This window comes from Indicator indicator, chromosome Z (assembly GCF_027791375.1).
Source record: "Indicator indicator isolate 239-I01 chromosome Z, UM_Iind_1.1, whole genome shotgun sequence".
Taxonomy (NCBI): domain Eukaryota; kingdom Metazoa; phylum Chordata; class Aves; order Piciformes; family Indicatoridae; genus Indicator; species Indicator indicator.
Window position 1 is genome coordinate 29,484,177 of NC_072053.1, and position 23,493 is coordinate 29,507,669.

The 23,493-nt window shown below is 39.2% G+C and overlaps 1 protein-coding gene across 2 annotated transcripts in view; it reads right to left on the reverse strand.

Annotated features, from left to right (window-relative positions):
• Positions 1-567: 567 nt before the first annotated feature.
• Positions 568-23,493, reverse strand: part of ERCC8 (ERCC excision repair 8, CSA ubiquitin ligase complex subunit) — a 30,610-nt gene continuing 7,684 nt past the window's right edge. Inside the window, exons 5-12 of one of the 2 annotated variants that reach the window (XM_054397776.1) lie at positions 22,845-22,926; positions 22,182-22,250; positions 19,544-19,610; positions 13,958-14,061; positions 10,660-10,784; positions 7,635-7,832; positions 1,683-1,769; positions 568-636 (exon numbers count right to left, since the gene is read on the reverse strand). In XM_054397776.1, the coding sequence (XP_054253751.1) occupies positions 568-636; positions 1,683-1,769; positions 7,635-7,832; positions 10,660-10,784; positions 13,958-14,061; positions 19,544-19,610; positions 22,182-22,250; positions 22,845-22,926 (801 nt within the window). The remainder of the gene's footprint in view (positions 637-1,682; positions 1,770-7,634; positions 7,833-10,659; positions 10,785-13,957; positions 14,062-19,543; positions 19,611-22,181; positions 22,251-22,844; positions 22,927-23,493) is intronic. The other variant, XM_054397777.1, reaches the window with a different exon arrangement.

A 23,493-nucleotide genomic window follows, 5' to 3' on the forward strand; every position in this document is an offset into this window, starting at 1 on the left:
GTAAATACTTGACTAGAAGGCTCCTCTATACCTCTTTTTCAACTTAACTTTGCCTGTCATTGAGAAACTCAGGCAAAACTGAAAATGCAAAAGAACAGGCACAAAGTCCTGCTGGCTCTGACAGCACCAAAGCACTTGAGAATGGGTGCAGTCTGCGTCATCTAGACACTGCTAAAAATAAGCTGAAGTATCCCTGAGCTAGTCCTTCTTCAAGTCCTCCTCTGTATTGTGCCTCTTGGAAATGAAGGCATTATCTATTTAAGAGATATCAGAAACAATGCAATATTAACTGGTTGCAAAACCTTTTCCCTTAATCAGCTGTTCAACACTGAAGAAGGTATACCAATGTGTAAGGTAAGTATAAAAGTCAGTATGAAAAAGTAATCCTTTAGATTTAACTGTAACTGAAGAAAGAACCCCGAGAACAGTGAAAACTTATTTCTGAATGACATTGTTCTAACAACAGTACCAAAAATCCAGTCATAATAAATCCAACAAAATCCAATTCTGTAAAGCCTGTGAATGCAGAGCATGAATGTCTATTTTATATAGGCACATAATTCAAATTCATCCTTCATCATCACTGCTGCTCCATGCGTCTTCATATGCTGGGTTTAGATGCTCTTGAGGCACAGACTAAAGAAAATAAAAATTCTGTCAATGACTTGCCTAATTAACAACACTAAAATCAAATAAGGCCAATGCTAAAGGCATTTCTTAAACTACTGTATGTAGACAAACTGTTATGTTTCTCATAGGTACTGGGTATTTCTTAGCCACTTTTTTGGCCATTCCACTGATTAGGAATAAGATAAACACTAAAACCAAAAGGTACTCTATTTAACACCAACTCATACAGAAAAAAAAAGCCAAACCTGGAGTGCTGGCTTGAAGCTTTACGAGTGTCTAATATAAAATGTAACAGATAAAGAAAAAAGTATTTTGAAAGTAATATCTAAGTGTAGGACACTTTTGAAAGAACTTGTCTTATAAATCAAAGCAAACATTACAAAGCTTTTATGCTTCTTATGATTTCTCCATACAAAACGTAACATTTCAGAAATTTTAAAAAGTGGAATTTTTGTATATTATGAGCCAAAACAGTTTGCCAGACTTATTTTGTGTATGGTTTTGGTTCCCAGTACTAAAAAGATAGCAATTACTCTTTCAGAAAACTCTCTCATTACACATGATCTTCCCTGTAACAGCCTGAACATCGTGCCTCAAACAGTAAAATAAGCCTTGTTTACAATATTATTCATTATATTTTTTAATTAAAAATACTTGAATACGAAGCCTGGCATCCTTAATCTTACTGTTTAATATACAGTATATTCTTAGAAAAGAAAACAATCTCTGGCACCTTTCCGTCTCCAAAACAACATAAACTATAGAAACAGTGTGGAAATCAACAAAGCTGAAAACATTGGAAGACTGATAGCCAAATGACAACAACTACTTTTAATTAAGTGAGAAGCCAGAAGTCTGCAAAAGATTTTACTAGACTATGAAAGAAAATGTTATCTCAAAAACCTCATAGCAATCGAAACATTGCACAGAAACAATAGGTGAGTCTCAATTAAATTTTGATTGTGAAAGACATACATCATACTGAATTTTCACAGTACCTCCCCAAGTACAACAGCCATAAAAAACATAGTTAAAAGTCACAAATTGATTACCTTTTCAGAAATGTCATCAGGAAGTGGTTCTCGAAGAGCTGGTACCCATGCAAGAATATTGCAATCTTTGCTACCACTATAAAGTTCCTTAAAGAGAGCAAGCAAAAACAACTCGTACACAAATTTACCGAACAGTGACAGAGATATAATATTAGGGAAAAAAAGTGTATGAGAAATATTTACTTAAAAATAGAGACAGGAACACAATTTCTAATTTGGCCTATAATGTTGATAAACACTATTTTAAACAGTATGAAAAAAATTGTTTTAATATTTTTCCCAGAGTGCTTGCTGAAACAAGCACTACCCACATTTAAATAAATTTCCTTGCTTAAATGGAATTTTCCTCTTTCCTCTCTCACATCTCCTGAAAAGACATCTGTTTTACAAGTTAAGAGGCTGAAGAGATCATTTACATTCAATGGTGGAAAAAAAAGAAATATTTTTAATTAAAAAATACAAATCAACTCCAGAGCATACAGTAATACATTTCAGAAGAGTGCCTATCATAGAATCATTAAGGTTGGAAAAGACCTCTAAGATCATGAAATCCAACTGTTAACCCAAGACCACCACACCCACTAAACCATGTCCTGGGGAGCCATGTCTACATGTTTTTTGGATGCCTTCAGCGACGGAGGCTCCACCACCTCCGTGGGCAGCATATTACGAAAACTAAACCTCACCTGGAACAATCTGAGGCCACTTCCTCTCCTACTATTACCTGATACAAGGGAGAAGAGACCAACGCCCACATCACTACAACCTCCTTTCAGGTAGTTGTAGAAACCAATGAGGTTTCCCCTCTGCCTCTTCTCCAGACTGAACAATCCCAGTTCCCTCAGCTGCTCCTCAAAAGGTTTATTCCCCAGACCCTTCAGCAGTTTCATTGCCCTTCTCTGGACATCCTCCAGCAACTCAATGTCCTTTTTGTGGTGAGGGGCCCAAAACTGAACACAACACTCAACATGTAGCCTCACCAGCACTGATTACAGGGGCACTATCACCTCTCTAGTCCTGCTGGTCATGCTGTTTCTGAGATAGGCCAGGAGGCTGTTGGCCCTCTTGGACACCTAGACACGCTGTTGGCTCATGTTCATACAGCTTCAACCAACACCCCAATGTCCTTTTGTGCTGAGCAGCTTTCCAGTCATTCTCACCCAAGCCTGGGGGTTGTTGTGACCCAGGTGCAGGACCTGGCACTTGGCCTTGTTAAACCTTATGGAACTGACCTTGGCCCATAAATCCAGCCTGTCCATATCCCTTTATTGAGCCTTCCTACCTTTGAACAGATCAACATTCCTGCTCAATCTGGTGCCATCTACTAAGGAAGGACCCAATCCCCTCATTCAGGTCATTAATAAAGATATAAACCAAGACTGGCCTCAAAACTGAGCCCTGGGGAACAACTTGTGACTGGCTGCCAGCTGGATTTAAATCCTTGTACAACTTTCTAGGCTCAGCCGTCCGGACAGATTTTTACATAATGAAGATATGTACTGAACAAAGTAGTATTAAGCAAATGTAGTTTTGGTAGCAGGGAAGGAAAATAACAAATGAAGAACAATTTGAAACCTATATCCTGTTGGGAAGGCAAAGATCAGAAAGATCAATTTATTTTTTCCTAATATAACTAACTATTTATTATGGCAATGGCTAAGTACTGAGATCCCATTGTGCAAGGCACCCTGCAAACACATGGAAGTAAACAGTCTCTAGACCAACCATCTAACAGTCTAATAAAGAGCTAAGAAAACTAAGCTATATTTTAAGGAATTAAATACAGATTTTTCTGTCACTTTAAACTGAGAAAATTTTGCTAATGAGAAATACTACACCATCTTTGCAGTAAATTTTGTACCAATAATGCTTCTGTTTTCCAAAATGCTGCTTCGATGGACATGCTTGGAGATATTCTCAATGCCTTCATTCTTGAATCATTCTCTGCATATTATATGTGATGTCTGACAATCCTTGAGTATTGCCATGTTTAAGCTGCTTTAGTGAAACATGAAAGTATTTTTTTCTGTATTCAGGCTGACAGTACAAAAAAAAGCATTGCTTTAAGCATGTTGGCTTTTACAGTAAAACTAGCAACTGTGAGCATATGAGCACATTATGAATATGTTGATTTCCACATAAATTCCATAAATTGTTATAATTCTCTCTTTGCAGAAAACCTCATATGTTATGTATACTGAATTTGAGGAATGAATGAATGAATTACACCAACAGTTGGTGCTGGAACATAATGCCTAATTCCTATAAATACTTGTCCATATATTTATTCTTATGCAGGAGAGCTCACATACTCACTTCTGTAAAACTGGTCCCATGCATGAAGTTGTTCATGCACAAAACAAGATTAGAGTCATAAAATTATACAGAGAAACATCCTACTAGCTGGCTTAAAAGATGGCAGGTCAAATTTACACCAAGGTATGGGTCAAATCCCACTTTATCCTGTCAGCAGTATTCTACTCAGACTTCCTGTTTTTGACAGGATGCTTCCTATCTTTGATCAGTAGATCTTTATAATCTCTTCTTATGCCAAAAATCTCCCCTTCTGACCAATGTAACAGGGACACCAGCATACCTCCATTTCGTATTCATTGCTACTACCACTGCAAAACCTTCAGTTAACATCTGTTGCATTAAGTAATGCTTACAATTAATTACTACAAGGTGAAGTGGTGACTTGATCCAGTCAAAACAGTGAGCTCCATGAATATTTAAGGTACTATAGGACATACACATATATTGTACTCCAAAACATGCTTCATGCATTTTAATAGTAGAATATATAGAAATATTAGGTTGAGTGCAAATAAAACATAATTTAACTTTCAGCTCTCTTTAATTATAAGCTTGCCACTGGACTTGCCAAACAGATTTGCAGATGTCACTGGCATTTCTTGAGCAATAGAAGTAGCTATAATTTAAAGCAAAGTAGTTCCCTGATGCATACCTACTGTGACATGCTGTTCATGCATGGTGCTTTATGCCATTTCTTCTGAAAGGGAAACATAGGTCCTGTTTGTTTACTTAAATGATTTAAAGCAACTAATGTGTCACAGTGGTATCTAGCATATTAGACCCAACTGTAAACATCATCTACGAGATTGCACAATGAAGACATTCTCTTCCACACCACCCTTGAAATTACGGACCTCCTATTAAACTAATGGCTCTTGTTAAAGGGCCAAATTTTGCAGTTCTTATTAATCAGGTATACTAACATCTTATTAACTTTACAGAGATACTTACGTAAGAAAAACTTGTGACAGCAATAATACACTGTCTTTTATGGCTCTATTCCCAGGATATCAAAAGGCATACATATACACACATTAACTAAATCTCACACCAGCCTATGGAGACAGTTCCACACAGTGTCACAAACAACAGATATTCCACACAAACCTGCTAATTAATTTGGACATCATAAGAATAGATAAAGACTCATATCACTCGATTGCAAACAGATAGTTGCTTGGGTATCAGTGTTTGTATTTGATACATGGTTTTGAGCAAACCGAAGATGCTTCTCACGTCAAGTATGTAATTGGTGCAAAGTTAAAGGTACTTTTGGAGTATTTCCTTCATGAGGTGAAACAAAGTGATTAGAAAACAATCAAGAAAAAGAAAGAACAAAGGACTGGCAACAACCAGTATCAAGCTGAACTTTTGAACATAGATACAAATTGTAAGAAAATCTAAGGACCAGATTTGAGGGTGGGTATGACAAAAATCACTCAGCAGGGTTAAAGACAGCAGAAGAGTTCAGAAAACAATACAAACAAAACTCTTAACAGTGTCAGAGACTTATTACTTGATGATAATGGTAGACACTATGCAAAAAAGTGGCAGAACTTGTTTCATATGAAGACAGTGCATTAAATTCAAATGTGCTAGTAAGAAAAACGTTATATAGTCATCTGCTACACTCTTCACCAGTTGATTCAGAGAGATTTAGAGGAGATGTCTAAGAAAACTTCTGGCTGCCTAAGTTAATTGTTTTAATACAGAGTGAAATACTACAGTGAACTAATAAGTTGTTCATAAAAAAAAATTAAAAATTAATGATACAGATACAAATAAACTGACCTTTCTTGAATCCTAAACAAGACAATGGGAAAGGTAGCATACTGATTTAATACTGCTTGCAAATAAAACAGGTAACTATAAATTTTACATACAACTGCAGTGTCAGACAAGGAGCTTTAACTCTGAAATAATAATTTCTGTTGGAAATATATGAAGACTGGTGAATGCACTTAATTACATGAAGACAGAATTAACTATTTGGAAGTATAGGCATGAACACAGTCAAAGTAACACTACCACTGCCTTTGGTGTTGACACAGTAACTGCAGTAATGTTATTCCAGAGTAACAAATTTAATACAACTAAAAGCAAAGCATTTAATGAAAAAGAAAAATACAGTCACAGTTCTGGAATATAGAATTGAACTCAGGAAAAAGATGATTCTGAAAGGGAATCAGAAATCACAACAGATAAACAAATGAGATTATTGCCAGCATGAACCACCTAGAGCGACTGATGCAGTTCTTGTGTGCACACTCACACACCAGTGGTCCTTTTTTAAGATCTTACAAGCCAAGACAAAGATGCTATAAAGACATTTGCTTTATGAGAGCTAGAAAACATGATTTACAGTGAGATTTGATGAGCCTCACCTTTTCCTATTATCAAAAAGGACACCAAAGATGGCTTACCATAAACCCACTAGCACTTTTGTTGGGAAACTATTCTTAAAAACACATAGTCCTTTTTAAGCTATTCAACAACAGTCCACAAAAGATGTGTCTTGGCTATAACATGAATATTCCACCTTTCAGTGGATCTAGTGTCTCACTCTCTAAGCCAGAACTGCCTTCCAGGTGTAGAATGGGTTACTAACTTGTGGTCTATTACCCCATCTGTATCATGTCTTAAATTCTCAATGAAGTCCATCTCAGTGACAGGAAAACACTGTTTCAGTCAAAGTTACTGGACTCAAAGATTAAGAGCTACCAGATCCACTTTGATGATGTGCTGTATGAGAGGTCATGAAAAGATACCCATACACTCTTCCTACCTCAAATATTTCTGCCTGATACTTCAGAAACAAAAGACCAGAAAGGAGGAGGTTGAACATGAAGTACAACCCTCATTACCTGAGGATAACTATGTCACAGCCTTAAAATTTATACTGATGTCCACTCTGCTCTTGCCACACCAGAAGTCATGAGAAAAAAAAAGTTGTAAAGTATTTCATAACAAACTAAGCTTTGCCATATTAAAATCTTTATTACAAGAGAATAAAAATACACCATAGGGGCAGAGGAAAAGGAAAATAAGACTGTCAGCATGATAAGTTCTTATAATGCTATAGTATTTCTTAGACAAAGTGTTTTCAGATTAATTTAAGCTCATCATGTCTTGAACACTTCATTCAAATGATTCATAGATCCAGTGATTGTTACAACTACAGGCATATAAGAGAGATTACCTTAGCCAAGTACTAAAGAGATTTCTCAATGCTGACAGTTATACTAATGAACTTCACTTAAATGCACATTCTTTCTTACTGTGATTTGTCTTAGGTATCTCAGAGAAAAGACAAATACCTCTTCAGTCTCACTGAAAACAAGCAAAAGCTTTAATGCATATGATTGATTGATGACAATATAACAAACAAACAATCACTAGGAGTTACCTATGGGAGATGAAAAGTATAGTGGATGAAGAGAACAGAAAGGGTTGTCCCAAGAAATCAGCAAACTTTTCTTGCTAATTTCTACATGTCTATACATATAGGACACAGAACCCCTTGTCAAGATCTTTGGTTAAAGCACATCCATGAAAAATTATGCTTTTTGTGCAAATAGTTTGGTAATCTGCATAAATACTACAGGTTGTGTAGAGTATCATTTGTCCTCTACTTACCTGGAAATTAGGCTGAAATACACAGCAGTCAACAGTACTGTAATGCCCTCTAAGCATAGTTATCAGCTCTCCGGTGAAAACTGTATAAACAGCAATGGTACTGCCATATGGTACAAAGGCAAACTCTGGATTACAGCCACAAGAGATGGTGAATTTGACCCCTTTTCTACTTTCATTACAGACCTTCCCATAATTCACCTGTAAAACAAAAGATTATGCAGTTAGCAATTAAGTAACACTACAGAAAAAAATGTTATATGTAAAGGTCAATTTCATGTCTTCCTTAATGTCAATAAAATTAATTTTCCACTTTCCAATCTTAATGTGACTATTGGGATTTGTAATTACAGATGTCTGTCAAGAGAATCTGTATTTTTTTCATGAAAGTTCACTCTCCTTAATATCAGCTTTAGGAAAGCGAAAGAAAGGTATGCCTGAAAGTCAGCAGTTCTACACGTTGAACAGAATTTCCATGGGCTTTTGTGGGCCAGATCTACACCAAGCACCTAAATTATCACTGAAATTAGACCTGATTCTGGAATTACCCCCTTAAACACATTCCTAGATGGTCCGGCATAAGATTCTCAAAGATATTTAACCTATGCACAAGAGTAGTCAGCTATAAATCATAAACCAGTTTGGGTTGGAAGGGACTTTTCAGGGTCATCTAACTCCCCTGCAGTAAGCATCTTCAACTATATCAGGTTGCTCAGTCCCGTCCAACCTGACCTTGAATGTTTCCAGAGATGGGGCATCCACCACCTCTGAGCAGCCTGTTCTAGCGTTACACCACACTCATTGTAAAAAATGCCTTTCCTGTATCTAGTCTGATTCTACCATCACCTCTTGTGCTATCACTACAGGACCTACAGAATCCTTATCTTATAGGGCCCCTTTAAGCACTGAAAGCCCACAATAAGGTCTCCCCAGAGCCTTCTCAGGGGACAACCTCAGCTCTCTCAGCCTTTCCTCACAAGAGAGGTGCTCCATCCCTCTTGATCATTTTTGCAGCCTTCCTCTGAACCCGCTCCAGGAGGTGTATGTCCTTCTTGTACTAAGGGCTCCAGAATTGGACACAGTACTCCAGGTGGGGTCTCACCAGAGCAGGGTAGAACAGCACAATCACCTCTGTCAACCTTCTTTAGATGAACCTAGGGTGCACTGGCCTTCTGGCCTGCAAGGGCACATTCTCAGCTCATGTTCAGTATCCACAAGTCCTTCTCAGGGTGTCACTCAATCCATTCATATCCCAGCCTGTAGTAATACCAAGAGGTTGCCCCAGCACAGGTGTATGATCTTTTATTTGGCCTTCTTGAATCTCACAAGCTTCACACAGGCCCACTTCTCACACTTCTCCTGGTCCCTCTGGATGGCATCCCATCCCTCTGGCATGTCAACCACACTACTCACCTTAGTGAAAAAAAACTCATCATAGCATACAAGTAGGTTGATACCTTTTCATATTGAGAGGACATTTTCAAAAGATGTGGAGCTTACAAAAGATGTGGACTTCTCTGGATAACACTGCTCATTTTGTAAAAATAATGTTTGCAAATATTGACTGTGTTAGGTCTTGTTATCGCTAGTCATTTTAAAGAGGCATATAACTTTGCTAATAAAGAGCAATTAAACTCCTTTACACAGCATGTGAGCTGTAATAGGAACAATTTCCAAGCCACAACACTGCTGATAACAACGGCATATACAATGAAAGGGAGGGGAGGCTGGGAACAGTAAATTATCTGGATATACTCAGTACAAATGTTACTGCTTGGCAGAGGAGCAAGAGAAAAAGGGTGCTGGCAAAACAATAACCGAAGAAAGATCTTAAAAACTGGCATTGTCCTTTGAACACAGGCAAAGAGAAAACCTGATTCCTTCTGCTTGATTCTTCCTATACTCAGTCTGTAAGGGCTTTACTCCTTTTGTGATAAAGGATGTACAAGACGTGTATGACTCCAAAATTAATTTCTCTTATTAACTGAAACAATCCAAATTAGCCCAAATTTAGCTCACTGGTCAAAAAAAGAAATTAATATGCATGGCTTAATTTCTATACCTTTTGAAAAGGAGAAAAACAATTATGGAGATCAAAAGGACAAGCTAGTAAGAGAAATAAATCAACTATGGTATGAACTTCTATTATCTGTATATGTACTTGTCTGCTGGTGCCTTAAAAATTATTTTAAGCAATACCTCTAGGAGTGTGTGAAAATACAGTACTCTGGACAATATAATTCTGGATTTGAAAGAAAGATGGCAGGATCAAGCTTGTCCACACCAAATAAGAAAATTGTAAAATAGCCTGTGAAACAAGTCAATGAACTAACTGGCTTACCTTGTATATTTTTCTTTCAAAATAAACATAGGAAACAATTTAGTTTACTGAACAGAAAATCAATACAGGAACCCTCAGCAAAAAACAAGCCACAGGAAGGACTGGAGCAACAGTACAGATTTAATTGCTCCCCCCCCTCCGTTTGGTTGCAATGCTCATAATGTAGAGGGATAGGTATTTTTAACACTACTGTAGAATTTGACAAGAGATTTCACAGAGTAACAAAAAAAAAAAAAAGTCACAAGAAAGCAAGCCAGTCAGTCAATCCCTCAGGTATGGGAAACTGCCTGCAGAATAGCACACTGACAACTAACACTTAAAAAAAAATATTCTGCCAACACTTACTGCATATTAAGGTTTTCATTCCTGTCGGAAGTATTTTCAGATATGCTCATAAACTAATGAACTTTAAGTTGTCTTAACCAGTCCTTAAGTAGACCCAGGCTTCTTCATATTCTGGATTTTCTTTTGTTGTTGTTTTTTTTTTGGGGGGGGAGGTTTTGCAATAAACAGATATAAGAAAAGAAATCTGAAAAAAAAGTTCAGAAATCTTCTGATGAGATTAAGCAGCTGTATGCTTCACAAAAATTAATAAATACCCAAAGTTGTAATGACAATTTCTCAAATTATAAATCTTCTAAAGTTAAGTGCAACTAAAACCATAATCAAAGATCCCCAGAATCTTACTAATGTGTTTTCTCCAGTGGAGCTGTTCCAGAGTCGCATCCGATCATCTGTACCAATGGTCAACAGATGAAGTCCATCATCTGTATAGCACAAACCATTGACTCTGCCATTGTGAGCAGTGTTTGCTGTCAGGAAAAAGAGATGGCTTAGATTTTTACAGAAGAATGATTACGTTGCATACACTTTATTTCAATGCATAGCATTGAAAATGCCATTTAAATGGTAACATATCAGCAAATTAATAATTTAACTCTTGGTTTATAAAAGCATCTGGCTGGTGACTGGTCAGTAACAGTGCTCCTTGGGGCTCACTCACAGGGCCAGTTCTCTTCTATATATTTAGCAATGATCTGAATGCAGGAGCTGAAAGCACCATTAGCAAATTTGCTGATGATACCAAACCGGGAGGTGCTGCTGACTCTCTTGAGGGACAGGAGGCTTTGCTGAGAGATCTAGATAGTTTGGAGCACTGGACACCTCACAATATTGCATATCCTTAAGTATGCTAGAGTAGCTAAAATCCAACTCAAGCTTAACTATCGTGTCCGTGAATTAACTCACTGAAAACAGGATAAAGTGTCTCAGCATTATACTACAATACGTAATTTAGGTGTACTTGTTGGATATAAATTGTTGTCTGTTCTTCAAGTACTTTATAAAAAAAATAGAAATTGTTAGTTGCATTTGGTTTAGTTGAGCCACATTTCAATATATTATTCTAGACTATGTGACTGCCATTAGATTATAAAAATATAATCTTGAAAGCAGAAAAGTTGGTTTTGATCACGGAGTTAATTAACTTTGGAGTTACACAGATTTTTTTCATACAGCAAAATTTGTCCAAATTTTGTTGTTTTGTTAAGTCTTAGACTTTTTTTAGAGTAATTTAGTTTTAGCAATTTATTGAATTTCAATGGAATTTTTTAAATTGTCAAAACCCAGCATTCACAGGATCACAGGATGTCAGGGGTTGGAAGGGACCCAAAGAGATCGAGTGTAACAATCCTGCCAGAGCAGGACAACACAATCTAGCTGCAGTCACAGAGGAACACATCCAGATGGGCCTTAAAAGTCTTCAGAGAAGGAGACTCCAAAACCTCTCTGGGCAGCCTGTTCCAGTGGTCTGTGACCCTTACAGTAAAGAAGTTCCCCTTTGTGTTGAGGTGGAACCTCCTGTGCTGCAGCTTACATGCTTTGCTCCCTGTGATAGCACAAGTTGCAAGTAAGAAGAGCCTGTCCCCTCCCTCCTGACACCCAACCCTCAGGTATTAATAAACATTTATTAAATCTCCCCTAAGTCTTCTCTTTTCCAGACTAAAAAGCCAGAGGTCTCTCAGCCTCTCCTCATAAGGCACATGCTCCAGTCCCCTAATCATCCTTGTAGCCCTCCGCTGGACCCTCTCCAGCAGGTCCCCTGTCCCTCCTAAACTGGGGAGCCCAAAACTGAACACAGTACTCAAGATGAGGTCTCACCAGGGCAGAGTAGAGGGGGAGGAGAACCTCCCTCTATCTGATGGAAACACTCTTCTTAATGCACCCCAGGATCCCACTGGCCACCTTGACCACAAGGGCACATTGCTGTCCCATGGATAACTTGTTATCTACAAAGACTCTAAGGTCCCTCTCCATGGGGCTGCTCTCCAGCAGATCAAGTCCCAGCCTGTATGGGAGTAGTTTATTATTCCTCCCCAGAGGCAGGACTCTCCTTGTTGAACCTCATTTGGTTCCTCTGTGCCCAGCTCTCCAGTCTGTCCAAGTCTTGCTGGATGGCCACATAGCTGTCAGCTCTATCAGCCAAGCCTCCCAGTTTGGTATCATCAGCAAACTTGCTGAGCAGACACTCTGTCCCCTCATCAATGTCACTGATGAAGATGTTGAACAGCATCGGACCCAGCACTGATCTCTGGGGGACTCCACTAGTTACAGCTCTCCAGCTGGACCTGGCACCACTGATCACCACTTTTTGAACTCTATCTTGTAACCAGTACCTAATCCACCTTCCTGTCTGCTCTTCCAGCCCACACTTCCTGAGCTTGCTCACTAGAATATCATGGGAGACGGTGTCAAAGGCCTTGCTAAGGTCAAGATAGACTTCACCTTACCACATAACAATTTACATTGTAGACAGCATGATTATGAAACAGAGATATTTACTGTTATTTCATATCCTCTAATTCTACATTTTGGAAAATTAGTTTGACATTATGGAAACATGCATGCCTTTTTCTACATGCAATTTAAGTTGGATATAACAAGTCAGACTCACTTGTAGCTTTATACGTGATGATTTATGTAAGAACCCTTATGCACAGCAGAACTGAATCACTAAGCAGAAACTATGTATTACTTCCTCAGAACAGAGACTGTTTCAAGTACTTTTTTGTCCCACCAAAATTAAATTTTTTGTACAGAATTGACAAAAAATCATGAACTATAATTTAAATTTCAGAAGCTTCCCTTTGATTTAGTTTGTGGTTGTTTTTTTATTTTTTAGACATGTAAATATGACCTAGAGACCATATGCTAATGGTGTAGCTAATAGTGACTGATAAAAGGCTCCAGTGAAAAAGAATGTAATTTAGCTTCCTGTAAAACTAAATATAATTGCAAATTTATACTTTCTTGTACACTTCATGCAGTATAGAAGGCAGGTAATTGAATTTATTCCATCGGAAGTAACTTAAACAGGAAAAGGAAAGCCTATTTGTGGATTTTATCTTTGTTTCTGAAGGCAATAAACAACTACTAGAACAGTTTAGGAAGTTTAGGTTTGTATGAAACCTGATCTACAGCAGGAATGAATTCTGGCCTTAAAATGGATGGCAAAATTTCCCATTTTAGGATAAGTAAGTGGCTGGGGAGCTCCCAGCCCTGGGGCTTTCACTGGGGAGGAATTGCAATGTGACAGAATGATACACTGAAACAGGGTGCCCAGGGAAGTGTTCAAGGCTAGGATGGATGAAGCCTTGAGCAATCTGGTCTAGTGGAAGGTGTCCCTGCCCATAGGGGGTGCTGCCCATGGTGTGGGGGGGTTGAACTAGGTGATCTTTAAGGTGCCTTCCAACCCAAACCATTCTGTTATTCTATGAAAACCATTTAAAACAGATACAGTACTGTCACCAAGGAGATCTCTCAAACAAGATCCCGAAACAAAAACACTTCCTCTGTGACAGAAATAGCCAAATAAAATTCATTGACCTGTGTTACACAGCAGGTAACTACTGGATTATCACTACACTGCTTGCTGATCTTAGTATTCCGCATATTTATGAAAGAAGGAGGATATATTCTGTATTACCTGCCTCAGAAGATGCTTTGGACTTCTCTCCATTGTGCTGATCAAATGTGGTCAGACATCCAGATGCTCTCCTCACATCCCATAATTTTACTCTACTGTCAGCACTAAGAAAAAAAGATTGGCATACATTAGGGAAATCACATGTACCCCTGGTTCAGTAACTGTCTTTAGCCAACCCACTTGGTACTGACTCTGAACCAGCAACTATTCTGAACTAGCCATTATGCAGCCATATTCAAACTAATAAAATTTCACAGAAAAAAAAAAAATTGAGACAGACTTCAGACACTCATTTACGTATATTACTAAATATTGCAGGCATCTAAGTTGAGTGAATCTGTATCTACAATTAAAAGGACTCATTTCTTTCTCTGTAACGTAACAACCTTGCATACATACATAGACTAAGAATAAAGCTGCTAATTCTTCTGTTGATTAAATTGTAGCTACAGAGTCCAGCACTGCCTGCAATGTTTGGGAACTCAGGGTCTTACTGTCATAAAGCTGGTACAAATTTTGGCTACACACACATAGGCTGGATAGGTTTATATGCTCTGTTGAGATAAAATGCTACAGCTGAGCAACACTGAGGGGCTGCTTCTGTGGGAACTCAATTAGGTTTGCCTACATTATCAGGGTGGCATAAGAAGGGAAAGGCTACTGTGATTCATTCTGGTTCCCAAGCTGCGTGCTTATGTTTTGCTCACATTATGTCTTTGCCAGCAACAAAAGCTATGATAACAGTTGGTACAAGTTACATGCTTAGACAGCAATACTGCAGGCAGTGCACTTTCTATGACAACCTGAAGTGCAGCATGATTTGAGCATTCCAGAAGAATACTTCTATGTGCAACACAAAACTCACAAGCATAGACAGAGGTAAATTCATACAAAAGGTTATTTCCCATGCACTAAATCACCAGCAATTTAACTGTCCTTTTGTAAAAGAAATAAACCCAAACTAAACACAAACCACTTTTTTCATATCAGCTAAACAAAACCCCCCTGTATCTCTTTGATCTACAGATGGAAAACGTATCTAATCAAACTGCTTCTTATACAGTCTTCCAACTGCAGCACTACATGCTTTTTCCTATGTGTTCTCAAGTAAGGTCAGTGCACTAATACATAAATACAAACAGTGTACATATTATCAACTAACTAAAGCAAAAAATCAACAGTTATTCTTACCTGTTCAGCATCTGACAAACTTAATGACTAATCTGTTCTTTCCTGCTCCTCCTCTGCTACAGAATCCAAGCTTCTAACTAAGTTAACTTCCAAGCAGCTTTTGAACTAAATATACTGACAATTATTTTGCTGCAAACAAATATTCTAAGACTGTAAATACAGGCATCACTGAGGTTTGAAATGACTGTAAAGTAAGCAGCAAATTGCAGACAGTTCATTGTAATATCACGGCATAGAAAGAGCCTCCTTATTGTAAGGGCCTACAGTCATCCAATTTTGATGATGCAGTTTCTATGGCTAATCTTTTCTAGCCAGTTCTAACGAGCAAGAAAGAACTTATAATCTCCCCAGTGCCTGAAACTTGCGTGTGTGAAAGACACCCAGAAAACATGTCTTTGACAATTCCAATCTCTTGCCAAAAACATGGACAAGCATCACAGAAGTTTGAAATAACATTTCATAAAAAAGCCACATAAATGTCCAAAATATATTTCTCCCTCCCCTGAAATGATCAAAAGCAAACATCTCATCTCTTAATACACAATATTAGTCCAGATTCTTTTTCAGTAGTACCAGTCAGCTGCTCCTCACTACCTCTTCATTATCCTAGTGTTGCCTGTTTCTGCCTGTATTTGTCTTAGTGGATGGCAAAACTGTGCTGTATTTATTTTTTAAAAATTGCCAATATTTCTGTGATGAAACAAAAATATCAATAAATATTTTTTCATTTGCTAAAGAAACAAATCACACAGAAACTTTCCCAGCTATGTTGAGCCTTGTCATCAGAAGCTAAGGGAACGCAATTCTGTTATCAATTCATTCAAATTTCACTTTCAGCTTATAAAAGGACCATCCCTATGTACAATGCAAAATAAAAAACGTGTTAAGCGTGAAACTAAGAAAATAAATCACAGAGTCACAGAATCAACCAGGTTGTTAAGAGACCTACAAGATCCGAGTCCAACCAATCACCCAACCCTATCTAATCAACTAGACCACGGCACTAAGTGCCTTGTCCAGTCTTTTCTTAAACACCTCCAGGGACGTCAACCCCACCACCTCCCTGGGCAGCCCACTCCAATGGCCAATCACTCTTTCTGTGAAGACCTTCTTTCTAAAACCAAGCCTAAATGTCCCTCTGCACAGCTTGAGACTGTGTCCTCTTGTTCTGGTGCTTGTTGCCTGGAAGAAGAGACTGACCCCTGCATGGCTACAACCACTCTTCAGATAGTTATAGATGAGCCTCCTCTTCTCCAGGCTAAACAACCTCAGCTCCCTCAGCCACTCCTCATAGGGCTTGTGCTCCAGACTCCTCACCAGCTTTGTTGCCCTTCTCTGGACATGCTCCAGCAACTCAACATCTTTCTTGAACTGAGGAGCCCAGAACTGGACACAGCACTCAAGGTGTGGCCTAACCAGTGCTGAGTCCAGGGGCAGAATGACTTCCCTGCTCCTGCTGGCCACACTATTCCTGATACAGGCCAGGATGCCATTGGCCTTCTTGGCCACCTGGGCACACTGCTGGCTCATGTTCAGCCAACTGTCAACCAGTACCCCAAGGTCCCTTTCTGTCTGGCTGCTCTCCAGCCACTCTGTCCCCAGCCTCTAGTGCTGCATGGGGTTGTTGTGGCCAATGTGTAGAACCTGACACTTAAATGTATTAAATCTCATGCCATTGGACTCTGCCCATCTGTCCAGTCTGTCAAGGTCCCTCTGCAGAGCCCTCCTATGCTCTAACAGATCAACACCTACCCCCAGCTTGGTGTCATCTGCAAATTTACTGATGATGCATTCAATCCCCTCATCCAGATAACCATCAATAAAGATCACAGTATCACAGTATATCAGAGGCTGGAAGGGACCTCAGGAGATTATCAGGTCCAACCCCCCTGCCAAAGTAGGATCACATCCAGGTGGGTTTTGAAAGTCTCCAGAGAAGGAAACTCCACAACCTCCCTGGGCAGCCTGTTCCAGTGCTCTGTCACCCTCACTGTAAAGAAGTTTCTCCCCATGTTGAGGTAAAATCTTCTATGTTCAAGTTTGAACATGTTGTTCCTTATCACTGTGAACCACCGAAGAGAGCCTGGCCCCACTCCAAAGATATTTATAGACACTGATCAGATCCCCTCTCAGTCTTCTCAAGACTAAACAGCCCCAGGGATCTCAGCCTCTCTTCATAGGGGAGATGCTCAAGTCCCCTCATCACCCTCGTGGCTCTCTGATGGATTCTCTCCAGCAGGTCTCTGTCTTTCTTGAACTGGGGAGCCCAAAACTGGATGCAGTATTCCAGATGTGGTCTCACCAGGGCAAAGAGGTAGAAGAACTTCCCTACACCTGCTGGACACACCTTTCTTGATGCATCCCAGGATCCCTTTGGCTCTCTTGGCCACCAGAGCACATTGCTGTTCCATGCAGAACTTGCTGTCCCCCAGCACTCCAAGGTTTTTCTCTGTGGAGCTGCTTTCCAGCAGGGCAGCCCCTAACCTGTCCTGGTGCCTTTTGTTATTCCTCCCCAGATGCAGGATCTGCACTTGTCTTTATTAAACTTCATAAGGTTTGCCTGCACCCAGCTCTCCAGCCTGTCCAGGTCACGTTGGATGGCAGCACAGCCTGACAGGTGTCAGCCAACCCCCCCAGTTTTGTATCATCAGTGAACTTGCTGAGGGTACTCTCAATGCCCTCATCCAGGTCATTGATAAAGATATTGAACAAAACTGGACCCAGTACAGATCTCTGGGGGACACCACTTGCCACAGGCCTCCAAGTTGACTCTGTGCCACTGATGATGACCCTCTGAACTCTGTTGTGGAGCCAGTTTGCAATCCACCTCACTGTCCAGCCATCTATGCCACATCTCCTGAGCTTTTCTATGAGGATTTTATGGGAGACAGTATCCAAAGCTTTACTGCAGTCAAGATGTATGACATCCACTGCTCTTCCCTCATCTACCCATTTGGTCATAATTTCATATAACGCTATCAGATTAGTCAGACAGGATCTCCCCTTGGTAAATCCATGTTGGCTACTCCTGATAACCTTCTTGTCTTCCATGTGATTAGAGATGACCTCCAGGATGAGATACTCCATCATCTTTCCAGGGATGGAGGTGAGGCTGACTGGTCTGTAGTTGCCTGGGTCCTCCTTCATGTCTTTTTTTGAAGACTGGAGTGACATTTGCTTTCTTCCAGTCATCAGGCACCTTTCCTGTTCTCCAGGATTTTTCAAAGATGATGGAGAGAGGTTCAGCAACAGTATCAGCAGCTCTCTCAGCACTCATGGATGTATCCCATTGGGGCCCATGGATTTGTGTGTCTTGAGACGGTATAAGAGATCTCTTACCCTATCCTGACTGACCAGTGGAATGTCCCCATCTCTCCAGTTCTGCTCCCTTGCTTCTAGAGACTGAGGTTCCTGAAGGATGGTCTTAGGAGTAACAACTGAGGCAAAGAAGGCATTCAGCAGCTAGATACAAATAGAATCGGGTCCAACACTGATCCCTGGGGGACACTAGTAGTGACTGGCTGCCAACTGGAAGTGGCACCATTCATCACCACTCTTTGGGCCCAGCTATCCACCCAGCACAGAATGCTCCTGTCCAAGCCACAGGCTGACAGCTTTGCCAGGAGTTTGCTACGGGAGACAGTGTCAAAGGCCTTGCTGAAGACCAGGTAGACTATATTCACACCTTCCCCACATCCACCAGGTGGGTCACCTGGTCATAGAAGGAGATCAGGTTGGTCAGGCAGGATCTTCCCCTTCTAAATCCATGCTGGTTGGGCCTGATCACTTGGCCATCCCATAGGTGCTGTGTGATGGCACTCAAGACGGCCTGTTCCATAAGCTTGCCTGGCACTGAGGTCAGGCTGACAGGCCTGTAATTCCCTGGATCCTCTTGTCATATTTTATTCTAAGCTAACATATGCAGAAGTTATAGGAAAGCCAAGAGAATCTTCTAGACTGAAGATGCCTGGAATGAAAAAAATAACCAACAAACAGGCCCAGGAGTATCAACATACAAACCACACTCACTCAACTACCACAGCCTGGAAAAGTTATCACCTCTCAGCTAAGCTACCCCAAGCACGATTAACAAGGATCGTATTTTGAGGTAAGCTGTTTTTACTTTGTTATAAAACAGATTAGCAATGAGCACACTAATAAACAGCATCTCAGCAAAGCTCTACCTTTTGTTGTAACTTTAACTGCAATTACTATTTCAGAATTTTTTCCCATAAAATAAGCATCACTTGTGTAGCTCTCCAGGTTGTAGATCTAGGCAAGATCTACAAAACTTGGAATAAATTAAAGCAAATTATGAAATTTAACTTTAAAAGTGCATTTGAATTGTTGAAAACAAGCATTAAAAATATGTGATCTTTTTAGCACCATTCCTACCTTGCTGTTGCCAAAATATATTCATGACGTGGGGACCAAGACACTGCCAGTACCTCTTGTCTGTGACCTAAAAAAGTTTACAGACATCACTTTATGTAAACAAGTAGAACCAAAAGCAAATACCTAATTCTGCTGGATCCACCCACCCAGAAAAATAATCTAAACTGTAATATGAGTTTGAAAATGTATTATTTTGGACAAGAAGTTCTAGTTCTTTCTTCCTCTTCAGTGCAATTCCAACCAGTTGAAAGTGATACATGGAATATTATATGTGCATACTTCTCAAGAACAAGTATAGTTTTACCTAATGCAAAACACATTACAGCATAATCACAGCTATCAAGTTTACTTCAAATAGTTACTAAATTTGTGTTAGCACTGTTGTTCTCACACAAAGAAGGAACTTGTCATTCACTTTTCTTCAGATGCTAGTATTTTAAGGTAAATGTCTTCTTAGCTATGACATGCCCAGTGCAGTTTAGTGGCAGGGAACACACACATATGCACACATTCATAAGTGTATATATACACATATGCTTTAAAATTTAGAAAGTTTAAAACACGTCAAACAAATACAGACAACAGAAAGAATAAGGTATCCTAAATAGAAAGCCTGCATTCATGCTTCATGAAGTAACAGCAAAACCCAAAACCCATTAGTTTGGCTCAAAACCAAACTAATACAAGGGCATTTTTGCTAATGCAGTTCAGAGCTATGTGAACCACCATGTTCTAGTATACCTTCCAGGAGCTGGTTTTCCATTACCTGAAGTAATCAAAGGGTTGTGATGCTGAGGATAATAAAAATGCTCCATAACACAAGTCCTGCAGGACACACCTGGAAGACTCAGGGCAGACACACCTATTTGGATCCAGAAAGTAAACTACAGCAAAGCATTTAGCTCCATTTCAGCTACTAGAGTCAGCCTATGCAAAGCATATTCATACCTATTTTCAAGGCACTACTGAGTGCTTCAAGTTCTGTATAGAATGACTACATTATGTGTAGCGGTGGACATAAACTTCCACTTGTTTCTCTGATATTGCACTGAAGCTAACCGTCCCAGACTGTGTGAAGACACAACCATCTTGTACCTGGAAAGCACTAACTGGTGTCAAAGTTAAGAGGCCCTAATGAAAACAAACATTCTCTAAAGAACTCCTTTTATGTCTGCACTCTCAGTTCTAGAAACAGAACATTGAGATGCCCATTATGACCAATTCAGTTTAGAAGGGCTTAACAGGGGTGCGTCAAGAAAAGTGTGTCCAGAAAGTCGGGTTCTCCTTCCACCTCTACTCTGCCCTGGAGAAACCACACCTGGAATACTGTATACAGTTTTGGGCTCTCCAGTTCAAGAGAGACAGGCATCTGGAGATCCCTGTTGGAGAGAGTCCAAAGGAGAGCTATGAGGACAATTGTGGGACATGAACATCTCTCCTGTGAAGAAAGACTTGAGAGAACTGGGGCTGTTTAACATTGAGCACAGAAGATTGAGAGGCAAATCCTGTAAATATCTGAGGGGTGGGTGTCAAGATAAAGGTGACAGTCTCTTTTCAGTAGTGCCCAGTAACAGGACAAGGAACAACAGGTATAAGACAGAACACAGAAGTTCCACCTCAACATGAGGAGAAATTTCTTTACAGTGAGTGTAACAGAGCAGTGGAACAGGCTGCCCAGGGAAGTTGTGGAGTATCCTTCTCTGGAGACTTTCAAAACCTGCCTGTACGTGTCCCTAGTGATTCTGTTTTGGCAGGTGGATTGTCTAGATTATCTCCAGAAGTCTGTTCCAACCCCTAAAATTCTATACCCCAGCTGCTTTTAGACATAAGCTGCCCAGTAAAGAAACAGAGCTGCATTTGCACATTGCTGTGTCAAGCCAACATTTCTCTACAGTTTCTAGATCAGATCTGGCTCTTGCCACGCTGATTTGAGCATGAATATTTACTTTGCAATTGCCTTCACTGGAGCATGTGTATATGTACTCCAAAAAGTAAACATTATAAAACGGACATTAAGAGCAAATTCTCATTAAATACAGAAATAATGGAATACAGAACAATAAATGTCTGTTTATTAACAACTATGCAAACGTCAAGGATTAGGCTGCACCCTTCTATAGCAAGTAGCGTCTTGCATGTTATGCGGAAACCTCTAAACAAATCCATGAAAGTACTTTTACAAGATACTTTGTTTAAAAGTAATGAAGCATGGGGGTTTTTTGTGTATGGATTGTTTGTGGGTTTTGTTTGTTGAGGGTTTGTTTAGTTTCAGAGTTGTTCTCTTTTTTTGTTGCCTTTTTAAAAAATAAAACAGTAGCCCATATTGAACTTCTACGAACACAAACCCAATTGCCTACACTTAATGTAATTAATAAATAGCAATGACTATGGAGTAGATTATGCAAATGCCCATACATCTTTAATAAGTGTTCATTAACTAGCATTTGTAATCCTCAATTCACTAGCACTAGGCTAACACCCAGAAGAACCTTTTGCTACTGTGTAACTTTCACAACAAGAAATAAATAAAGTAGTCACATTACTTACAAAGAATACATTGTACACAGTGTTTCTTTACAGGACTTGTTTCAGTCAAAGTAGTTATTGTTTAACATAAACGTTTCAAACTAAAAATTACCCTGCAGAATGTGAGAACAGGATCCAGACTTCAAGTCACAGAGCTGTACTTTGGGGCTTCTGGTACCAACTGTAACAAGAGAAACAAAGACAGATGAACAAACCCACTTCAGCATTTGCGAGAACAAAAACAACAAAATTCTTAGCAGTGACAAAGAAACAGAAGAAAAATGTTAGCTGCATAAGAGTTCATTCATACAAAGGAATGCATTCTATCAATATCTTTACATTCTTAAGTAAGTCCAAGTAAATTTACCATATATCAACCAAAATTTAGAGACTGGGGGTAAACAGGACAGTACTTACGAAACTTAAACTTTTCTGATAAACATAGTTACATTGTGTACATGTAAGCAATACAAAGTCCCTCCCATTTACACAATTTACCATGTTTGGACATAATAACTTTCAAATGCTAATTTATGTAATGAAAAGTAATCCAACTATGTCTAGGTAATATTTTCTAGATGGAGAATTGATGGATCTACTATTTCAGAAGAACAAATGTGATATTCTCATCAACACCATTTGACTAATAGTATTTCATTTTACAGATGACTTTCTGTCTTAGAAAGACTCAAATTCTATGAAAACAAGACAAACCCTACTGAATATTATTATAGTTCCAAAATACATACGACATTTCTTAAAAACACATACATACCTGCTATCAAGCAATGTTTTGTAGCAGCTGGAGACATGTGATGGCTATAGACTGTTCCCTCAAAGTGAAATACATCTGCAGGCTGGTGATAAAAACATTAATCACAGCACAACTGTGTTATCAAATGTATACACCTTCCCTATTAAGTCTTTTTTGAGTAACAGATACTACTCTACTAACAAGTCTTCTGGTTAGAAATGGGATCATGATAACATCACAAGATAAGTCTATTTCCCCCTACAATAACTATACCAGAGCTCAGAGATGCCACAAAAGAAAGACCAAGAAAAAATGACCATCAAAAGCATGAATGGAAATAACAAAAAAATTACAGAGATTGAAAAAAAAAACTAGCAAGAAAAAAATAGCAGAGACAGTTATCATGCGGAGATAGAAGTCAACAGCAAAGAGGCAACTAGGCTAAATTCAGAAACTGCTTGTCATTCACAAACATCACATTACTTTCAATTTCTTACAAAAATCCCTAAGCAAAGCAAACCCAATCAAAATTATTAGCTCCCTTGTGAGTGTCAAAGATCATATATATTTGCTTTAATAAGTACAATTGCTTTTGTTGTGTCATTCTAAAATGTTCTCTCTATAAAAACAAACCAAAACAACTTAAAACTATGTTGTCTGCATTTTCAAG